At 39.9% G+C, this 23911-nt stretch overlaps 1 protein-coding gene across 1 annotated transcript; it reads left to right on the top strand.

The window, feature by feature from the left end:
* The first annotated feature begins 1933 nt into the window (after positions 1-1933).
* mtch2 (mitochondrial carrier homolog 2) lies at positions 1934-22255 on the top strand. The gene is made up of 13 exons (XM_026181702.2): positions 1934-2064; positions 3425-3509; positions 3647-3753; positions 3984-4010; positions 8538-8594; positions 9839-9896; positions 9975-10026; positions 10107-10166; positions 16494-16587; positions 16828-16875; positions 16948-17015; positions 17090-17165; positions 21569-22255. The coding sequence occupies exons 1-13, from the start codon at positions 1978-1980 to the stop codon at positions 21653-21655; spliced, it is 906 nt and encodes a 301-aa protein (XP_026037487.1). The 5' UTR covers positions 1934-1977; the 3' UTR covers positions 21656-22255.
* Positions 22256-23911: the final 1656 nt, after the last annotated feature.

The following is a 23911-nucleotide window of genomic DNA, read 5'->3' as shown; positions in this document are numbered from 1 at the left end:
TTTGCAGTTCTGTCAACAAAGCAAAGGGGGGCTACTGTTAGGAATATAAGATATATTTAGAGTTGTTTATCAATGTTTTCTTTGCTACATTCTATATATATCTTACTTCATATATTTGATGTCTTCAGTATGTACCTGTAATGTAGAAAGTAGTAAAAACATTGTATGAGAAGGTGTGTCCAAACTTTTGACTGGTAGTGTATTATAGTGAGTATAAGAAATTCCTTTTTTCTAGCACAAATGGTGAATGCAGAAATGTATATCCAAATGTCCCTGTCCATAGTCAGCTATTGACAAGTGAGTGTGATAAAGAGCAGTCTAGACCCCGTTAATGACCCATAAGTGGACAGACTGTTATTAATACTGTTGAAAAGTATATGATGAGTACATTCATGAGAGATCTCCATGGTTGAAATGTATATCTTATATTCTTTGTATATTTTGTATGTTGTTTAATGCTGTACCCTCGTGATTTTGTTTTCTACTGTCCCAGGCACCCGGGACAGCAAAATGAATTAATGTGTAGCAATTTCCCTTCAGCTCCACATTACAAAATTATTTATGTATGTATTTTTAGGGCCTTTATTTTGATAGCAAAGTTAGGACAGAGCTGGGTAAAAACACACTGGGCTTGGTGTGCTTTTTTTTCTACCTCCAGTGGGGGCTTCCCAGTATTTTTTTGAGCCTTCCCACTGCTCTACAAACATGAATTTCACGTTCTCTCATCGTCACCAGCCAGTTTTACACACGTCTATAGAAATTCAAATTCAAATTTTATTTGTCACGTACACAGTCATACACAGTACGATATGCAGTGAAATGCTTAGACAACTGCTCGTGACCTAAAGAAAAAGGCTATGAATAAGATATATATATATATATATATATATATATATATATATATATATATATATATATATATATATATATATATATATATATATATAAACACCCAGCACGCCCCTGCGGGCGGTTTATCCTTCAAGCTCGGGTCCTCTACCAGAGGCCTGGGAGCTTGAGGGTCCTGCGCAGTATCTTAGCTGTTCCCAGGACTGCGCTCTTCTGGACAGAGATCTCCGATGTTGTTCCCGGGATCTGCTGGAGCCACTCGCCTAGCTTGGGAGTCACCGCACCTAGTGCTCCGATTACCACGGGGACCACCGTTACCTTCACCCTCCACATCCTCTCGAGCTCTTCTCTGAGCCCTTGGTATTTCTCCAGCTTCTCGTGTTCCTTCTTCCTGATATTGCTGTATATATATATATATATATATATATATATATATATATATATAGATATATATATATATATAGATATATATATATATATAGATATATATATATATATAGATATAGATATATATATATATATATATAAAAAGGCTATGAATAAGATATATATATATATATATGTACACATACACACACACACACAATAACCGTGGGCGACCGTGGCTCAGGGGGGTTGGGAATCGCATCTGTAACCGGAAGGTCGCCGGTTCGATCCCTGGGCTCTCTGTCCTGGTCGTTGTGTCCTTGGGCGAGACGCTTCACCTACCGCCTACTGGTGTTGGCCAGAGGGGCCGATGGCGCGATATGGCAGCCTCGCTTCTGTCAGTCTGCCCCAGGGCAGCTGTGGCTACAACCGTAGCTGCCTCCACCAGTGTGTGAATGTGAGAGTGAATGAATAGTGGAATTGAAAAGCGCTTTGGGTGCCTAGAAAAGCGCTATATAAATCCAATCCATTATAACTGCAGCTGTACAAGTATTAACTCTCACTAACCTTTCATAGCAGACGCAACGGACCTGGGCTGCAACACTGGGCTGCCTCAGACTTGAACATGGTCTCAGAACGAAGGACATCGTTGTCATATCTCTTATAAACATTAGATGGCAGTGTTTTTTTTCCACGGACGTTATCTGCTCTCAGAAGCAAAACGAAATAGGAGAACTTCCGGTCTCTATCGACTCTCCAAAAATGGCGGATGTTTGTGGTCAAGTGTTATTGGGATCAGGGCTTACTGTGCTCTCCCATCCTTTGATGTACATTAAAGTCCTGATCCAGGTAAGACGGGAGAGTTTGGACAGATTCTGTTTCCTTCCCGGGCCTGATTCAGACACTCTGTACTTATCGTTGTAAATACTGTAACTCTCGCTAGTATCTTACTAGAAGAGGAAATTGTCATTCATTTTCACAGTGTATTGCCTCGTTTACCAGTAGATTAGTAGGTTTGTAGCACACACAGAGACATTAATAAGTCTTGATAACTATTTATTTGAGAATATAGCAGGAACTGTCCCAGTAATAGGATCAGCCACATGGTTGTCCCGTCTGTTGTCCCTGTGACCTTCTGCTTCCTCGTTGCTGTGCAATAGGCGGAATCCGTGTGTTAATCGAAAGTTAATAATTAACTGCAATGTTACCCTGCTTCATTTAGATTCTGTGCGCAGACTGAATAAAAACAATCTGTACACAGTTCATACATGGCTTATTTTCCAAGAAAGCCAGCGGCGTTAAGTTGTTGAACTGCTAGAGATCACCGCCAGTTAGCTGCCAGCTGATTAGCTCCAACGTAGTGTTTTACACTGATGTCTTCAACACACCGTGTATATTCACAAGTTTGTCATCGGGAGAAATGTATGCTGTTTGCGTCTCAGTTACGAATACTGCTAGCTCGATGCCTCCTGAAAAACATGAAAATAACGAGCACCAGCAGAGCTCCGGGGACGTTTGCTTAAAACCAGAAATAGCTGCATGTTGATCTTAATGACAGAATGAGTCATACGGAGCGACAGTTTTACTAGATGCTAACAGTTGTCTGCCTTGTGTATACCGTGTCCATATTTGTGGCAGTCGGCTAATCATCAACTGTGTGCTAAATATATGAATGCAGCACAGCGCACACACTGGTGCCCTGTCAAACTTATGTGATCTCAGGAAACATAGTTTTGTAAAAGAAAAATAACCAAATAAGTGAATCAAAAGTCAACATCATCAGTAAAAAAATAAAGATTTGTCTGTCTGTCTTCTTGCTATAAAGCATGTGATGTGTTCTGTCTGTCTCCATGGTCTGTCTCTCCACAGCACCATTCAGTACTGGACACAGTCCTTCCTGGCTCTGTGCAAATAATCCAAGTCTGTATGTATTGGTAAAAGGCACCAGAGCAGATATCAAGCTCAGGGCTGTGCGCTATGACCATAATCTCATATCACGGTCTAAGATATTTACCGTTCTGACAACGATATAAATCACAAAAATTTAACATTTTTCTGTAAATTCTGTGAACCTCGGGCAACTCGACTTGCTTTTAGTGTTTCCAGGTGTTTTTGGTGTTTTGCTGTATTTCTCTAGGATACATAAAGTCAATGCTTGCCCCCTCCTATGGTACCCTCTCATTGTTTTTGGTGTTGTGTGTGTTATCAGGTAGGACATGAGCCACTCCGTCCCACCCTGGGTAGGAATTTATTTGGAAGACAAGTCTACCAGCTACCTGGACTGTTTGCTTATGGCAAGTTTGATTCTTGATATTTTTATAAATGGAGTTGGTAATAGTATTACTGTGCTTTGAACGATTGTATGTGGATATTTACCTTTGTAGTTTTACCACTATTTACACTGTGTCCTGCTCTGGACTAAATGTTTCAGCAAAACACATCATTAAGATTGATGGAAGAGCTGGTCTTTTCAAAGGACTTGGTCCGAGGCTTTGTGCAGGCACCATTGGCACACTCGTACACAGCAAAGTTGCACAGGTAAGCTGAATAGATGGGTTTGCCACAGAAAGATGTGATCAAACAGCCAGTTTCTGTCCAGTCTTTTCTTTGAATGTTTTTAGGTGGTCATTTATTTCAATCATTTGTGATGCATACTAATGGCCTTCATAAATGAGCTATGTGCTGGGACTCAGTTTCTTGCCATCTGTGTTGTAAGTGTAACTGAAACTGTTCATTCTGGCAGCTTGATAACCTCTATCCTCTTCCAGAAATGTCAAGAACAAGGCACCCCACAGGTAAGTTTTTGTTTCTGATCTTGTTTGTAGTCACAGTATGATAAGTTCACTGACTCCCCGTAAAATGCAGCAGTTTGGCCCCTTCATCCTTTTCCTGTGCAGCAGCACTTCCTGCATTTCTATGTTAAAATCTGTTGTTCTTTCACTTCTGAGAACTTTAACAGACAATGTGCACTGTATTGCCTGCATCACTTATAGCAGAGCATCTAATACTGTTTTCAGGTTATTTTTGAAAATAAATGTGGTAGAAAAATTTGTAAAATATAGTAAATTTAATAATCGATTGATTATTCCATTGATTAATCGAGTAATCAGATAAGAAATCCTTTTGCCGTATTAATGAGCAATCTGTCAAAAAGACACCACTAAACAAAAACTAAACCCTTTGATTGTATTTACATGTCATATGGTTTTGTTGTTGTTGTTTTTTTAAATAATGCGTTTTCACAAATGCAAAAATATATAAATAATCGATATAAATAATAATAAAGTACAGTGAAAGTCAAATAAAATAAGATATATACGCAATCTAAACTAACGCGTAAAATATTTCCCATAACTGTCATTCTGAAGGCTAACTGACATTAATAAGAAGTTTTTATATTGCTGAAAACAGGCCTTATGATGCTGCAGACATTAATTAATATTAATAATAACTAAGTGTCCAACCTAACAACCAGCAGGTCGGTGGTTCAGTTTACTGGCCGATACACATTTTTATTGGCTTGTGAAAAAAGCTTTTATTTTTATTTTTTAAATATGAATGTAATTTAATGAATGCACTATTCAACCGGGCTCGCAAAATCGCCCGTCCGGCTGTCATATAGCATGACGGGCGGGGCTGAGATAGATTTTGGTCCCCCACCGGAGATATCGCTAGCCCCGGGACGTTAATATACCGTGCTACACCCCATGGTTCACCTCTGTTTACTGAAAGTATCGTTTCCATGTAAAAATAGGACAGCTGCCATCAGCCTTCAGCAACATGTATCATTTAACCAGTTTGTTTAAACTTTTATATTTTAAAGGTTTGCTGTCTGTACGAAGGGCAGGTAAAGAGCAGGCTGGAAGCTGGAAGCATTACATTTAACTGGTCGTTTCTGCCAGGCTTCCGCATCTTTTTCAGTCTTAATTCCATATTAGTAGTCACTTGATCAAAAGTGTGTCATATACATACAAATATTTGTGACTATTAAGTATGGTTAACGTAAGTTGAACGTGACATGGAACAAATGTGAATGCAGAAAGTCACATTCACATGTTAACATGACAGTTATGCAATAAAAGATCAAAAGCCTTGATGTTGTATGTACAACCTGAATGCCATCGTAGACCAGGTGCCTGCAGTTCTATGAGAAGTGATTGACTCAGTGCCAGCTCATGGCAGTGTTTGACTGTCCAAGGATGCAACATAACCACCCTGAAATAGCACCTAACCACTGATAGCCAGAACGCCCAGAGTTGGCATATCACTGCTCACTTTTAGATCTTGATGCTGTTGGGACTTTCTCTCTGAAATGTCCCTCAGTCTTCCTCCGATATTCTGCTTTTGCCTCTGATATCTTTCTTGATATCTTTCTTTAGGTTGGATTTGGCACAGGGGTGGCTGTAGCTCAGGTAGCTCAGGTGGTAGAGCAGGTCACCTACTAATTTGAAGGTTGGTGGTTCGATCCCTGTGTGCTCCAGTCTGCATGCCAAATGTCAGTGGGCAAGATGCTAACCTCAAGTTGCTCTCTGATGCATCCAAAGGAGTTTGAATGTTAGAAAGCACTTATGTAGGAAGAGAATACATAATGTATAATTATCTATCTGTCTATATTTAATGTAATTCCTTCTCTTCTAAACATAAGGGCAGTGTTACGGTCTCTCATAAACGGACATCCCTGGTCATCCATAGTCTCTTCTGATAACATCTGCCTCCTTTGTCCATCGTTGTTCTGTGCAGTTGTGGATGTAAAACAGGGCAGTGGGTGTGTAGGCTTCTATGTCCTACAAGGCAGCATGGGAGACGAGACTACAGCCGACCCCCTCCACTAAGTGATGGGATTGATCAGTGGGGGCCAGAAGGAAACAAATTAATCCAGTTGGTATTTTGAAGAAGCAGAAATGCACTATGGATATGCACATCCCATATACTAGGAGTCTATGGGATGTGCATATCTAGTTCATTTATGTCCCCAATGATGCACAGCTGGGGTTAGGTTGGAATACAGCAGCTGAACTATGTAGATAAGTCCTCACATGTCCTTTCCAAGAACCTCTGAACAGGCACATAGGCATGCATATACAGTACCAGTGAAAGGTTTGGACACACCTCCTCATTTAATGGTTTCTCTTTATTTTCACTACTCTCTACGTTGTAGATACATACTGAAGACATCAAATCTATGAAGCAAGATATATGGAATTATATAGCAAGAAAAATCCATAAATCACTAAATGTTTCTTGTTTTTTTTATGCTTTCCCAATCAAAAGTCTGACCACTTGATGGCGCCTACAATATTTTTCATGGTTGGGTCTTAAAAAGGTTTCAAGTAGAGCTTCAACATGCAACAAGAGGAAATGGGAGTAAGACAAAACAACATTTTGAGCATGCAATTTATTGACAACAGCACTGAAACTGAAACAAGCTGTTTTACAGCTGATCAAAGGTTTAGGTCCACATGCCTTTAAAAGGCCAAATCTAAGCAAAAATAAGATAAGATAACCTTTATTAGTCCCACACGTGGGAAATTTGTTTTGTCACAGCAGGAAGTGGACAGTGCAAAAGTTATGAGGCAAAAATTAGAATACATGGATCATATGGATCGCTGTCAGGCAGTCACACTGTTATAATGTTCTGATGGCAAAAATGTTTTCCTCTTTTGAACGAGATCAGGTTGCTGAACTGCATAAGCAGGGTGTCTCACAGCACGCCATCGCTGCTGAGGTCAAGTCAAGGTTGAATTCACAGTATTGATGTGTAAATAATTACATTTGAAAAAGGGGGTAGGAACAGGAAAAGTATAAACTTCATCCTACTCCTTTTCAAACACACACGTTCTGCAGACAGAAATATATATGAAAACTTGATGTTTTTAAGTTCTTTTCTTTTTGTTATTTCAGTTAAATTTGCATGTTCAAAATAAAATTCTGTCAGAAAAACAAGCAAAACAAATTTACAATAAAACGTTTGAGGCAGAGCAGAGTCGCTGCGTTGATGTGTGCTGCCTTCAACAAATGCTGCAATGAACTGAATAACTCAAGTAACTCGATTATTTCAAAAATATCCTTGTTGAAAATTCTTTGTCTTGATACTTTGTTTGTGACCCGCTCGTATTCATCACCATGTAAACGTGAGCAGTCCACCCACATCTCTGACGACAAATAGACCTGCCATAGAATCGTATTCAGGAATATAAAGCACAACAACATTAAGCCCATGCAGACCCCAGCTTTTAAACAGACTGATAACACCAGCAGAAGTGACAGTGAAGCTGCCCACACACACACACACACTGCGACGAGTCGTTACTCGCTAAAGAAAGAACGTAACTGCCAGCCAGTGACGCCTACGAGAAGCAGAGGTGAATCTAAAGGGGGGTGTGGGGTGCACTGTATTTATTTGTAAGGCTTGTGTAACATTTTTCAGATACAAAGTGAAATAACATTATATGATATTAATAAAATTGTGTTAATATTCAAAAATATAAACATTGGTATTTTCAGCATACCAATATAAAAATGTACCTGGGCCAGTAAAACTCTAACCTGTTAGGCTGGAACCTTAATTATTATTATTAATAAGAATAAAACTGCACTTTAGGAACTGTTGCATCAAAGCCAAGGCAAGCTTCAGAATAGGCTTGCTTTTCATTATTGCAGCCACCCTGCACTCCTTTAAAGGCTCGCAGGTGCATAACTGACTGATTTGCACTTAAACAGGCAAAGACACGAAGCACATACGCATGAACAAACACCAAACCTCGATCAGGAGATGCAATGCTGTTACAACTCTTTTGCATGCTACGAGTTTAAGAGACCCCCGCCCTAGTAACACAGTAAAGGGTCTAATAAAGGGAGTAAAGGGAATATTATTTATTACCTCTGTTTAACTTACATGCACACCTTATTTTACGATTACTGTACTTGAGATTTTTTTTCAATTTTTGCACTTAGGAAAGTGTGTTCTTCAAAAACGTTAATTTTATTATGACATAAATTCAATGACTGGGTTCAGGGCTTGTTTTGTTTGTTTTGGCAGATTTTGTAATGGAAACCGATGCACGGTTCATTTTTCAAAGACCTGTGTTTTGTTTTTTCATCTTTGGAGTAATCGGTTAAACACATTATTACTAAAATAATCTCCAGATGCAGCGCTACTTTTAACATGCTGGCCTTGGCCCACACTGACCCCACTTAACAAATGAATTGTGTGTTGCTCGTCATCGCTCTCCTCAGGCCATCTGTACACGATTTCTTAATAAGGGTATAAAGTGTCAAAATAATTTTCAGGATGGTGACGCTGAGGTTTCTCTGATTTCCAGATACTGGGAGGGCAGCAGAAGGATAAAGAGAGCTCTCTACAGCAGGTTGTTAACGAGGTAAGACCTATGCAATCCCAAAGCTAAATCACAACACTACACAGCCACACTTGACTTCAGTCAAGTCTGGTCTAAGCACTTTACCTAATAAGGGCAAACAAAATCCTGTTATTAAGGAAAAAGAGATAAAGTAAGTATTTTAGTAATACTTTAAGAAACTGAGCACACAGTTAGTCAACACAGTATAATGTAAGACTGGTTATATTTAATTAATAAGCGTAAAGAATACTTCATTTGGCTAAAAGCAGAAGAACTGGGAGCAGCAGAAGCCCAAGGTGTAATTATCAATAGTGAAAAACAGCTGCAGTTACAGTGTGCACATAAAGGCTTGCACATACAGTTTGTCTTAGTCAAGTGTGTTAATGAATGTCTGATACAGACTGATCGTTGTGGCCCTGCCTGTGCTTTGTCAGCCTAACCACAGTGGAAAATGTCTGTAGTGATGGATGTGGGAACAAAGCTCCGGTTTCAAAGATGTTGACAAAATCTCATCAACCTCGTGTGTTGCCTCAGCAACAACTGGAACTGTGGCATCTCCATCCTTCAGTGGAGGCTTGTTTTGAAAAATGCAGCATTTTATTTACAGCTCAAATACAACTCAGGCAATAACAATGTTAATTATACACAGAATGGACACAACTTCAACGTAAAACACTTGAAGTTGCACACACTAAATGCTGCTAGTCTGATGTTAACCAGAGTTAGCTTGCTAACGCTTTCATACTCGCCACTGAGCAGAATGAAGTTCTGAAGATTACCCAATGCATCACAATCAATTCCAACAAATATGCTTCGGTGACACAACATTGTACAAATGTGAAAACACGTGTTGCAAGTCGCGTGATCAAGGTCAAGTATTAGCCTGAGCTCACTGCTGATTGGTTGTTACCATATTTGTTTCAAACCAAATGATGTGTCGATTATTTACATCAGGAAATATCTTTAAAAAATGATTTCTGCTTTCCTTTTCTAGCTGCGGCCACAACAACAAAGGATCACTACAAGTGTACTTTCAAGCTAAATCATATTGTATTTGAAAACAAAGGCTTTAGACTAAACTGAAAATATAGGTTTCACATAATACAGTTAAGTTGCAATTGAGTACAGATGATATTACATGGAAACTGTTAGTCATGATAATAACAAGCTGCACTTACAGTACTATTGTTATAGTGCTGTTGATGCATTAATAGTACAATTCATCAATACTTGAACTTTAGTGACTTGTTGTGTGTTTTCAACAGACAACCAGGGAGATGGTTGCCCGCTCCTGTGCCACCATCGTCACACATCCCTTCCATGGTACAGCGTGGTTCAGCACAGTATAATGCCTGCATACCTTTAGGAAGTCTGAAATGTTTCTCTTGACTTGTTTTTCAGTGATCACTTTGCGATGTATGGTGCAGTTCATTGGAAGAGAAACCAAATATAGGTAATTTCAGTATTTTAGTTGTGACACTAAATGAGAAGAGCCATGAGATTTATTAAGCATTTACAAAATTGTGTTCTCAGTGGGGTGTTTGATTCCATCATCACAGTCTACAGAGAAGAAGGCATTCTGGGCTTCTTTGCGTAAGTGTGACACTATTAGTCTTTAGGACAACAGACACTTGTGTTGGACATTAAGTGGATGACTTGGGCAATAAGAGAAAAAGATTGTTGCAGAAGTAGAAACTAAAGAAGCTTCCTTCAGTGTGTCGTCAAAGAGGGAGTTGCCGAAACTGTTTTATTAGTAATTTAGTAATATTATTATCTCCTTTTTTTTTTATAACAATGACAGAAAAATCCAAATCTTGTCTTGCTGGCAATAAATTGTTATTTTTGGTAGTAAAATGTTTGTGATTGTATCTCCATATACACCTCTGTCTCTCTCAGCCATGATTCGGGATGCCAGGGGAAGTGCTATGTGAATAACATTATGCTGTACATTGTTCTTTGTCCTGTAGATGATGATTTTCATTTCTTTTACACATTTCAGTAGTGTATGTATGACAAACTGAAAAGTTATATATATTCTCGTTTTTCAGGTTTTAGTCACAGTTCTTTTCGGACGTCTGTACACACAGAATTCCCCAATAACACAAATTGACTTTCACATTTGTTGCTTTTTAAAGCTCTAGTCTGGAGTATTTTAGGTTGTCTGAAAATGCAGTGAAAAGAGCTTTTTCCACATTAAGGCACCTGGCACATGCATGGATTGCTTAGATGACAGTTAATACTGATTTTCCCCCCTCTTAGTAAATCCAGTAATAACTCGCCCACAGTACTGTCAACATTCTGTAGTGTAGATGTCGACAGTCTTTAGGGACTTGTAGACGTGTGAACCTGGTTGAGTTGAAGGAGCAAACCACGCCAAGCTTACTTTCAATAACTAGAACCAAACAGGTTCAGTTTTCATGTCCTGAATAAAATAAAATTAGACAAAAATAGACGACATTGCTGTAGAAGGTGAGATTTCCAGTAGGTATGCACTCTTATGCCGGGCAGGTGCAGACTGAAAATGACATATTTCAGATGTGAATCCCTATTTTTGAATTCTTATTATTGTTTGGTAGTTGGAATGTGTTGAGTAGATCTGACGTTGCACAATAATATTATTAATAATAACCGTGTGAAGGTTTGAGTGGAAAACTGATTTAGAAATTTGCTGTCAGAGAGACGAGTCAGTGTTTGGGGAAGCTGGTTTGGCCACATGTTGAGTTATTCCTTTCAGATACATCCTGTCCGGTAGGGCTGCTCAATTAATCGAATTTTAATCACGATTACGATCTGGGCTTTCAACGATCATTAAAACTGACTGAGCCGATTATTAGCCCCTCCCTCATTTATCCGCGACACCTTAAAGGCCGGTCCGTGAAAATATTGTCGGGCATAAACCGTCCGTGGCGCAAAAAAGGTTGGAGACCGCTGATTAAGAGGACCCGAGGGAAGCTCGGAAAGCTAAGCAGAAGTTATTTGGAGAGTGACTGCCGTTGGTTGAAAAGAGAGTTTAAAAAAAAAAAACTTCAGTGGTGTTGCACACTATTTTATATTATTTTTTAAAGTCATTGTTAACCCTTTAAAGCCGGTCAGAGCAGCACGCTCCGTTTTGCGTAACTATTTTTAAATCCCTGTAGAACCTGAACCGTGTAAGCTAGCGCAATAATTTGTTTTGCATATGAAACCGGAGGAGTTGTACTTACATCTGATGCCATCAGCTTGTCCTCGGTCACGGTTTCGTTCCACATATAGCTTTGCAAAAATTGCATAAAAAGCGCTTGCAGGAACAAAAACATAATATTCCAGAAACACGCTTTGCCGATCCGATCAGCTGTTCGTAACACTTCCCACAGTGAAATGATGCACATGCTGTTTTCTTTGCAAATTTGCATCATAGGATTGTTTTTTGTTTTTCCTGCAGTATATAAAAATTGCTGTATCTCCAAAATAAAACTATGAAGACACTCAAAATAAATTTCCTGTGGTGGGAAACTATTTTTTTGCAACTTTATTGTATTTAACTACAATTTTTTTTGTAGTTTATTGCACTTTTTTGCAATTTATGTAATTACTATGGACTTAATGCATACATATTATTAAAATATGGGCTATAACAGTTGTATTGATGTATAGCAACTTGAAATGCTCCCACAAATGGCACTACAACATGTAAAAAAAAAAATAATATAAGCTCTGGCGGACTTGGTTCTATAGTAGGTCTTAAAGGGTTAAATAAATATCGTCAAATAATCGTGATCTCAATTTCAGTGAAAATAATCGTGATTATCATTTTTGCCATAATCGAGCAGCCCTACTGTCCGATCTGTCACAGACATGCTGAGAGCTTGTGTCGTCCTTGACAGCTTTGTTAATCAGTATCCTGTAGCTTCAGCTGTTGCCTCTGTGTCTGTCGCTGCCTGCCTGGACAACCTCGAAACTGTTTACAGCCATATTTTTTGCATGGTTTTGATGGTCAGTGTAATGGCTGTATTTATTTCTTAAAAGTTCTCTCTTTCTCTTATGTTGAAAATACTGCGACAGCATTGCTGTTAGCAACACACCCAGGGTGTGGTTCCGCCGTCCGCGTGTTTATTTTCCACATAAACCTTTTCACAATAAAAATAAATGTGAAATAATGAAAATATACATCATCCTCCAACATCAAGTTTTAGAATATGCATCAAACAAATTCCTGTTTTTTCTTTGAGGTAATTATAAATGGTGCTATAGTCCCCGTGTGGATGCGGGCACAGAGAACAACCATGGCCAGTAAAACTGAGGCAGAAGCAGGCGGCTCAAACAGACCAGTCAAAACAAACTGAGGACCTTATTCCTAGACGAGGGGCTCCCTCTGTAGCATGGACAGGGTCTGGCTATGAAATAATTTGCATAGTACGGTTTTCTGGTCCGTCTGACATGGACCAGAAAACTCTTCTACCACCTACGCAAGAATCACGTGAAGGAGTACGGAGCGAGTTCATGGATGAAAAACAACAAAGATCCATCAGGTGCTCCATCAGACCTTTGCTTGCCTTCTAGCTGGTGTTCGGCACTGCAGTGAATCTTGCACCAAGTCTCAGGAGAACTTGGTTCACGGGCAATTCTCTCTTTCTTCTTTCTTCATTGATCATAATAAAAAAACAAAACCGTTTGCATATTAACGTCTTGAGATGAAAGATCGCCGTTATGATCAGACAATTGGCATTCAGACTTTAACCATACATTTATATAGTGGTTTATTCTATAGCCTTTTTTTGTTTTTTTAATCTGAAAAAATATTGTTCTCATAAATATACATAAATTATTTGTATGTAAGTGCATCTTCCAACAATTGTTGCATTGATGCACCTTGAGCCTCATTTCCTGAAGTCGGGGCTCCCAACATATGCACTGAAATGCTCATTCATTCTTGATATTGTTGCAGTTACTTATTAGCAGATCATCAGTTGTCACAGTGCTAGAACTTGAAATCCAATTGAATCAAAACAGATCCCCTGGAAAATACTGGATCCCATATTTGATACAATATGAAATATTTCCTGTTATTCAGATTTGATCCTTGCTGGCTGCTTAAATCCTTCCTAAAGTGTTCTGGACATTAACTACTTCATCTGTTCAGTAAGTGGGAGAGTTGTGTGACATCCTGTTTGCAGCGGTGCTGTGTGAGGTTGTGTAGCAGCTGAAGGAGTCAAAGGCAGCACTGGATAAAGTTTCACAGGACTATTCAGCTCAGTATTGATTTGTATTACATGAATCTATCGACTATTCTATCGATTAATTGGCTAAGAAATATTTTTGTCTTATCAACGAGCGATAGTAAATGATCAAGCACAGGTTTCACAGTGAATTTCTCGTTGGTTTTCATTTTAGAAACTGCAGTGTTTTTGTTTCATCTGTAATCGGTTTCAGTGGCTCCTTTAAAGGCTGATGTGGTGAAGCAAACATTAGCATTCTGAAGTTTGCCTTGTGCTTTGACGTAAAGTTATTGTGCTGCTGAAAACAAGATTTTATGATGAATTAATATTAACGATAATTGGGTGTACGACCTAACAACCTTCAGGTCAGTGGCTCTGAGTTTACTGGCCCATGTACATGTTTACTGGCTTGTGAAAGACGCTTTAATTTTACATAATGCCACCTGTACTCGCTTTCATTTAAAATAGGAAGGTTGGTGTCAACATTCAGAAAGTTGTACAACTGAAACTAAGCTAACAGTTCATCTGCGTGTTTTTGTGCAACTTCTGGAGGCTACAGTCGATTTTTCGCTGTGTGAAACAAACGGCGCTGAATGAAGCAGCTACACATATTCTTTGTTTTTATCACGTCAGAGTTTGCTGATCAGGGGCCCGTTCTTCGTACGTCGCTTACTACATCCAAGATCAAACCATCGCGCTAACCATGAGCTCGCTAATCCGGTTCCCCGAACACACCTGCTGTTGACGATTACTACAGCTGGACACAGGAATGTGACATCACTGGGTGTCGTAAAAGGGGCTACGCATCGATAGCAGAAACATTGATCGGCAACCCGCTGATTGGTCGGCGAAAATGTCCAAGGGGCGTGCTCGGTATTTTCCGGCAGCAGAGCAAGAACTCATGAGTGAGGGATTTCAGGAGTTTCAGAGTTTAATTAAAACGCAAGAGAACACTGCAAAGGCTGCAAAAGCAAGGAGAGAGGGCTGGCAGAAAGTCGCTGACAAATCAAACTCGTAGGTAATTTAATAATAATAATAATAATGGATTGGATTTATATAGCGCTTTCCAAGGCACCCAAAGCGCTTTACGATACCACTATTCATTCACTCCCACATTCACACACTGGTGGAGGCAGCTACGGTTGTAGCCACAGCTGCCCTGGGGCAGACTGACAGAAGCCAGGCTGCCATATCGCGCCATCGGCCCCTCTGGCCAACACCAGTAGGCGGTAGGGTAGATCTATCATATGACACTATATTGTCCAATATCATATGGCATTATATTATATTATATTATAATATGTTATATTATATCCCCTTTCACATTAGAGCCACAACAGGACCCACAAGAACATGGGAACAAGTAAAAGTGGAATACAGGAGTATTCTACAGAATGGTAATATTTATCTCTTAGATTGCTTTGCGTCTCTTGGCAAGGTAATACTGGCCTGTAATACTCTGTTAGTTTGTTCATAACAGCAACCAAGAAAAGGGCAGAGCAAAAAAAGACAGGTGGTGGTCCTGCACCCCCTCGTCAACAAGTTGGTTAAGTAAATAATACCCTCACGGGAAAATCGATATCTCTCTATGAGCACACTGTCGCGCTGAGCTAAAGGATCCTGTCTGTCCCGCAATATACGCTGAATTCTGAGGACTCTCCTTATCAATCTTGCACCTTCCGCAATGGGTGGCTCGCGTATACGGACAGGACATGGCTGCGACAGGCTTCCCAAATCCACCTTCGCTTTTATAGCCGTGGTCTCTCATCTTGATTACACGAAGTAATTTACTATTACTACTCTGAAATATGAATTACATCTGTAATAATCACATACATGTAATAGAATGTTAATAGTACATTTCCCTTTTTTAGGAAATGACCTGTATGTATCTGTGTGAAATCAATAAAAGGATCAAGTGCTGCATTATCTTTAGTTACATTGATGTTATTTATTTATGGTGAAACAGTGGAAAAATATCGCTGTTGCTTTCGTATAAATGAAGCGGACATACCTGCGTGGCCGCGATCTAATCCTGTTTACATAAAGTAAACCTGCTCCCGAGCAGGTTTACGCTTACGGCTCTGTTGCTATGACAGCAAGTCCCAGATGAGCTTCGGGGAACCGACTGATCCAGGATCACGCGAAATCGTCAACAATCTAATCCGGCTAACCTACTTAGCGAGGTACGAAGAACGGGCCCCTGGACTCTGATTACACAAACAACGCTGCTTTTTTGAATATGTGAAACCTGTTCTCTTCAGCTGAGCTCTTTGCTCCTCGCAGTGTGTAAAACAGACTCCAGCTCTTTGTTAGACTGTGCCAGCGTCGTCATCATCACTGCTGCTGTTGTGGTATCAGTGTGTCACACACTGCTAATCAATACGTTTGTATTGAGTCTGTTTTTAGTTGTAAATGTGGCTGAAATGCTCGTGTTCGAGTTTCCATGGTAACAGTGGCGCTGCAGAGGGGTCCCTTAACGACGCATCGAAGCAAAGAACTTTTTGTAGTCGAATTATTCGAAATACTCAGTGAATTGTTGCAGCACCATATCTGAGTATCTCTTGTTTTTCTTCAGGCCAAAGAGTGAGTTAAGCTAACATCATTGCAGCCAGTGTTAGGCTTCAGTCTCCAAACAACCCAGTGTTTGATCATAGTATCTCTACTTTTTCTCTTTTATCTAAGGCGTGTGTATCTTTATTTGTTTGTGTTTCCTTTTTCCTAGTGGTTTGATTCCTCGCCTGCTGGGTGATGTCCTTTCTCTGTGGATTTGTAACCTGCTGGCTCACCTCATCAATACATATGCCATTGATGACTCGGTATACTATGTCCTCCAGTTAGGGGCTTCTGTAATCGAAATACCTTTTTCCTAAATACCTGAAATTCAAGTTTGTGCATGCAAAAACGCAACAGCCATCTTTTGTTTGTTAGATTTTTTTCATTGTATGTTTAGGTAACTACTTTTTTGTATCGCACTGACATAGATCTTGAGGGTTTTTGTCAAGCAGTCTTAAATTGAGGCTCTAACACAGACTAATAGTGACTCTTCTTCTGAACAGATGAGTCACACAGGAGAAATCAAGAACTGCTCTCAGGCGATGACAGGGGTGAGTGTAACAGACAGTGTCAGTGCAGCTGTTTGTGGCTCAGTCTCATGCTGTTCATGCTCTTTCTTGCAGTTCTTTGCCAGCATGCTCACCTATCCTTTTGTTTTGGTGTCAAACATAATGGCTGTCAATAACTGTGGGTAAGTTAGCTCGTCATGTTCTGCTGTCAAACTTGCTAAATTCAAGCAGACTCATATTATAACTTTCTCATTAGGCTTGCTGGAGGCAGAGATCCCTATGCGTCAGTATATCCCACCTGGGTGGACTGCTGGATGCATCTTAGCAGAGAGGCAAGTATATAACTAATCCAGCTCCTTTCAAACATTTGCTCAGTAGTAACGATTCACAAAGATGGGTTGAACCAAACAGGCTGGCAACCTTCTCAGCTGCTGTGCATACACCACTGTACTTTCTGTGTCAACGAGGCACCGAAAGTTTGGTTCATCCTGATGGGCTTTGAGGTAAAGGTCATTTTGCAGTGTTACAATTTCCACCCGTCCAGCATCCAAGCTGAGCATCGCACTGAGCAATGCACGTTGTTTCCACGTTCATGAAAGGTTTGGAAATGAACATCACACTTGGCTTAAACTGATCAAGGTCCCAAAACCTGTTCTCAAAGTCTTGTCCAAGCCTGTTTATGACTTAAGAGTACTTTTCTGCAACTTTGTCAAAAGTCTCAGATGCAGAAGCATTATCTTTTCAGCACAGAGAGGAAGTGGAGCACCTTTTTTCTCTGTAAATGCACAGAGAAAAATGTCCCTCTGGGCTTTAAATGCATTTAAAGCACTTATATCAGCAACAGTCTTACCTTTGCCTTGCAGCTTTCAGTTTCCCAGTAATGTCCTTTAAAATGAAAGGTCAAGTGTCCACTCGGTGTACCCCAGCATAAAGTTTAGGAACTCCGTGTCACCTTTTCAGTGAGGGATGAATCCTGTATGTTGGCTGATCATAGCAGGGGCCCTGTCGGTGGTCACTGATACCAGCTTTTCCACCGGTACCTTTTTCTTCACAGCGTTATAGATGTCAACTCCTCATAGACCTCATAGTTGTCTTTGGTGACAGTAGTGTCAGAAGTTCTTCTTTTGTGGAGAAATCGTCAAATACCATCCAGATGAAGACCATCAGCTGTGCTGCTGCTGTCCACAGACTGTTACACTGGATGCTAAACCACCTGCACTTTGCCTGATCCCAGTCCAGCTGATCAGCCAAGTTCCCGGACATAGCCGACACTCTTCTAACTATTGTAGTTGCCCCCAGTTGGACATTGGAGAGAATGGAGATTACATCAGTTCCATATTTCTCCTCTTTAAGCACAGTCTTTGCAATTATCATGATTGCTTCTTTGAAAACCTTCTCGTCTAAAAATGCCTTCTTTTTCTTAATTAAGAAATGTGTAGCTCTAAATGAGGCTTTTTGGGAGTTTTTCACAGTTCTCATGAAAAAAGACTGCTGTTTGCTCAAACCTGCCTTTAACTCGCGGGCTGTTTCTGCCCATCGGGTAGTTAGCATGGCAGCTTGTGTGACACGTTCAGAAACGTCTCTCCACATTGTGCCGCTTTGCCGTTGCCACATGAATCGTTCACAGTAGTGAAAACTCTTCCTGTAATTCACTGTGAAATTGATGTTTTCTTTTTCTTTCTTCCTTCTTCTTTACACTTTTTTTTACTTATGTGTTTATACACCACCTGCATTTAATTATTACTAATTTCTGTCTCTTCCGAAACGTGTCTTTTGTCCTGTCTTCTTCCCCTCACCCCCAACCAACAGATGGCTGCCACTCCCTGAGCCTGGTTCTGCCAGAGCATATTTATATATGTATAAATATCTGAGTTCAGTTGAATTCAATAGCACACTTTTTATTATCCTCTTGATGTTATGAAGTGTGCCTATTCAACAATGCACTTACTGGAATGGACCATGGTGCAGTATACACTAGAGATGGACCGATCCGATATTACGTATCGGTATCGGTCCGATACTGACCTAAATTACTGGATCGGATATCGGAGAAAAATAAAAAATGTAATCCGATCCATTAAATATCACGAAAGCACCTCACAAAACTTGCAACACGCCGTAACTCACCTCAGAACGTTAGCACGTCGGAGCAGTATGCATCACGTGATAGAGCGGCTGTGGCATGCGGGACCTGTCGGTGGTCTGGATAGCATGTGGAGCTTCGCTAGCTACCCGGCATTTCATCTCCGACAAAGTTATCCCCGAGAGAAGTAAAGCAAGTGTGTAAGTCCATCTCTGAATGTAAAGCATTCCTGCGTTAAGCTTAACAACCGATATATGGAGCGACTGCCTCTTCTTGCTGCTACTTCAATCATGAAACTGATCTGTGATCAGCTGATCGGCTTTTCTGTCACGAGTCTGTCTCTCTGGTTTGTTTTTGGCCCACTTTGCACCAGAAAGAGGAAACCAGCGGCTGAACAACAGCAGCACGTTTAAGCTTGATAAGCTGTTGTTAGAATTTATTTATTATTACTTTCTACTCGAGGATCTTTTTCTACGTAGCTGACGCTGGTAACTGTGCAGGGGCGGATCTAGCAAAGTTTAGCCAGGGGGGCCGATAGGGCATTAACAGGGAAAAGGGGGCACAAAGACATACTTTTCTTTCTTATTCTCATTTAAAATGTCGAGCTTTTAATAAATAATTATCTGACACCCAAAGTTTAAATTTGATGCAAAATGAATAGAAGTCCATTACTGTATATAGTGACTATTAAGTCTAATATATATACCCTAGTAAGCTATAGTACTTTTTCCTTTGGGAAGGTACCATCTGTGCAGTCTGCAATTTTGTTGAAGAAAGATGTTGAATCTATTTAATATTTCTTGAAAAAAAATTTTCACACTGCATCAAATTAAGGTTGATTACGTCGATTAAGCATCATGAGGTGGAGCGTGAGGGGTGGTTCCCTATTTTTTATTTATTTATTTTTGTTGTTGCTGGGAGTTGGAACCCTATTAGTTAGGTTGCTTAATATTTATGCTAAGTACTCTTTAAAATACCAGAATAGGGAGGATGGTGCAGGTCTAAGTTTATTAGATTGATCAGTATTGCTGAACTATGAAATTTTTTTTTTGCATACAGGTATAACAGAATAGCTTTAGTGTAGTTGTTGTTTTAAACTTGAGTATGAACTTATACAAAATGCAGCAAGATATTTAAAAAAACAGTTTTGTTGATTAAAAAACACCATATCGGATTCATATCGGTATCGGCAGATATCCAAATTTATGATATCGGTATCGGACATAAAAAAGTGGTATTGGTCCATCTCTAGTAGTTACCACTGTTGCCGCACAGCAACAAGGTCCTGAGTTCGGCTGCAGCATCTCACCGGGGCCTTTCTGTGCGGATCTGCATGGACGTCATTCAAACATTATACGGGCCACAAGAATTTGCACTTTTATTGACTAAAGCCATATTTTGATATGTTTTATGTTTTTTTTCCACAAGAGCAGTTTAAGTTTGATGAAAAATTAGATTTTTCATGGAATTTTCCCACCACTGCACAATCATGTGACCTGCTCTAAAAACAGTTTGGAAAATATGTCTTTTTTTCCCACCCAAACCTTTTGTCTACATGTATAATATATACTTTAAAATGTAGCTGTTGTTGCCCTCTTTCATCCAGTGTAATTCCTCTTGAGCTGGGATTTATGGTTCTCTCACAAATGCTATCAAAGCACAGACTCCTCCCTGTCCCTCTCCTATATGCATCCACTATTTTAAATTGGAGTCCTAACACTTTATCTCCCCACTAGGCCATTGTGGCTCAAGAGTTGGGCGTTCGCCTTGTAATCGGAAGGTTGTTGGTTCGAGCCCCGGCTCGGACAGTCTCGGTCGTTGTGTCCTTGGGCAAGACACTTCACCCGTTGCCTACTGGTGGTGGTCAGAGGGCCCGGTGGCGCCAGTGTCCGGCAGCCTCGCCTCTGTCAGTGCGCCCCAGGGTGGCTGTGGCTACATGTAGCTGCCATCACCAGTGTGTGAATGTGTGTGTGAATGTGTGTGTGAATGGATATGTAAAGCACTTTGGGGTCCTTAGGGACTAGTAAAGCCTTATACAAATACAGGCCATTTACCACTAACATGTAGTCTTTAAATAAAACCTACATAACAGTTAAGGATTAAAAATATTTTTTTTCTGCTCATTTGATGCCAGTTCCCTTCTTTGTCACAGACACACAACAGATATTTTGCAAATGTTCTGTTTCTATTTGAGATTCTTGAATTTAGACATTTAAAACACATAATTTCACTCTTCAAGTAATTTCAAGAATAAAGGCTTTCAGATTTGTTTGTGGCCAAATTTTCTTTTGTCATTAGTCAACTTTTTAATGTACATTTAACTTCTACAACTACTTTCCAAGAAAGGTGAGAAAAACAGCACCTTTGTTCTGAAGTACTACCGACTGATTTGCAATCACGATGCCAGGGTAGTGAGTCAGTCACGTGACTGAAAACTATGGATTGTTTGATGACAACTGACCCAGCAGCATCACCCAGAATTTCTTCAGAAATGTTCTTTTCTAGTTCTGTCTTTCGGTCATGCATTATGTATGTTTTATTCTTGTACAGCACTTTGGTCAACGCTCCTGTTGTAATTAAATGTGCTATGTAAATAATTAAACTATGTGTAAACGGACTATTACTAACACTTCCTACCTCTTTTCATTACAGGGCAACATGAGCAGAGGCAACAGTTTATTTTTCCGAAAGCTTCCAGCAGGAAAGACATACGCAGTCGACCAGAAGAGATTTTTCTAAAGCTTCAGGAGCGCTGAAATGAACATAGTTGTGATAATAAAACAAAAATCCAATATTGCCTGATTTGGGAATTGGACAGTCAGCTTTTTGTATGCATTCGTTTGCCCTGAATTAGTTTTTTTTCCTTAACAGCTTGCCAGCTTAGGAACTGAACAGTTTTAGTTAACTGCAGAAAGATTGTTTAAATGAAATGACAAAAATATTAAAGGGCAGAGCTGTAAGACAGTGACATGTTTTTAAAATATGAACTGCCTTTCTACTTCCACATTTACAAAAACTAAAGCTGGCATAATGATTATGTGATTTTTTCCCTTCATGTTTTCTTTTTTGTTTTTTATGCATTTGGTAATGTCTAAGATTTGCCACGTTAATGATCATGTGGGATCTCTTTTCATCTGGTATTGTATTGATGTAATTATTCTGAAGGTGACCTCTGAGTGCATGTGTAAAGATAATTGGGGGTGAGGACAAGTGGTGGTGGTGTTTCTGAAGTATATACACTGAGACATGTGTAGAGCGGTCTGGGTGGACTCTGAAAAATGAAAGTACTTTAGCTCCTGATTGACCCAAATAAAAGGAAAAAATGTCTTTCCTGTAAAAGGTTTTTGGGAAGTATGTTATGTGAAGTGGTACAAGTGTACAGATGTTTCATTTTTAACATAGTGTGGCACTTATATGTGCAGAGCCATTGGCACATGCAGTTGAGAGGCAGTTGGGGGGGGCACTGACTCCTCTGGTTGTTGAATGACAGTCAGTTTGTTCAGAATCTTAAATGTTCCTGCTGCTGCACTCTTCTGAACAGAGATATCTGATGATGTGCCTGTAATCTGCTGGTGCCAAGTATAAAACTGTCTGTCTGGAAGTCCCTCAGGATCTAAGACTTTTGGGACCTTCTCGACTACCTTCGTCTTGGGAACTTCTAATCGACCTCCTAGGACCTGGCGTCCATATATGTGGACGTCATATTTTGGGTTGTCTAGACCAAAATACAAAATCTTGCTCTATAAGGGCCTGACATCCACTTACGAGGACATTATACTGTAACTGTTCTATCAAATTTAAAGCAAGTCTCATTTTTCTCCGAAACAAAAATCAGGTAAAAAAATTTTTTTTTTAAAAATCACGTAATTCTTTGTTTTTACATTCATCAGGTTCCAATCAGCCCAAATAGCAAAATAGAAATTGAAAATGCATGCCATGAAAGAGTTTGGGTCTTAGTAGGTTAATATGCAGCACCAATGTTCCTCTATACAATTTCAGTGGAACCCCGACTTACGAATACCCCGTTTCACGAAAAAGTCAAGTTACAAAGGCACTGAACGGCAACATTTTTGACCGTGTTGCAGCAAAATGCCCGAGTAACGAAATCCGCTGGCTCTGATTGGCTGAGCCTACAATGCCCACAATTCCTTCCGAATCATGTGACAACCCCTTGGCTTCTGTACTTGAGCTTCGCTGTTCCACTTGAACGACGTTTTGTTGTTCTAGTTAGCAATTAGCCTATAGCCTGTCGTTCAGCATCGCCTCAGTCAAAAGGCGCGATGGGTGCTTCGACTTAGGAAAACTTTCGACTTACGAAAGACCCTCGGGAACGAATTAATTTCGTAAGCCGGGGTTCCACTGTAATTTTCTCAAGGGACTGCGTGAGAAACTGTGGCCATGTCCACATGCACACAGGTATTTTGGTAAATGTAGATACAAACATTTATATCCACATGTAAACGGAGTTTTGGATTAAAAATGAGGTGCTTCAATTGATGGAGAAGGAGCTGCCAGGGTAAAGATGTTCGAAAACACTATCCTGTGTTTAGACGTGGACAGGGAAAACTAAGATTTTGCCACACAATGTCAAAAGTGTGCACATTTACTTGTTTTGGTCAATTTGCACCATGTTTGTGAGCTGCTTTTGACAGTGTTTGGGTTTGGTTTTTGCATTTCGATGTGAACTGAGGTTTTTCAAAATAAACTCTGAAGAATCCCTGTGCATGTGTGGACATAGTCATAGGACTGTTGTCGAGAGCCATACCAATAAGCTTATAAAGATTGAGGTTCACTTTATACCAGCTTGGTATAACTTTTTTTCACATACGGTCAGGTAGGTTTGGATGGCTTTTATAAAGGATTTTTATCATCATTTAAACTATATAGTCATATCAAAAGAGACTTTTCACAGGACTGCATAAAGTTCTCTGAAAAACTTAAGTACCTTGAATAGGCATTAGACTAGACTGAGTAGCAGTTAATCAAAGGTCTTGC

Source organism: Astatotilapia calliptera, chromosome 1, assembly GCF_964374335.1.
Source record: "Astatotilapia calliptera chromosome 1, fAstCal68.1, whole genome shotgun sequence".
NCBI lineage: Eukaryota > Metazoa > Chordata > Actinopteri > Cichliformes > Cichlidae > Astatotilapia > Astatotilapia calliptera.
The sequence above is the reverse complement of the archived record's forward strand: the minus strand, read 5'-3'. Positions and strand labels throughout refer to the sequence as shown.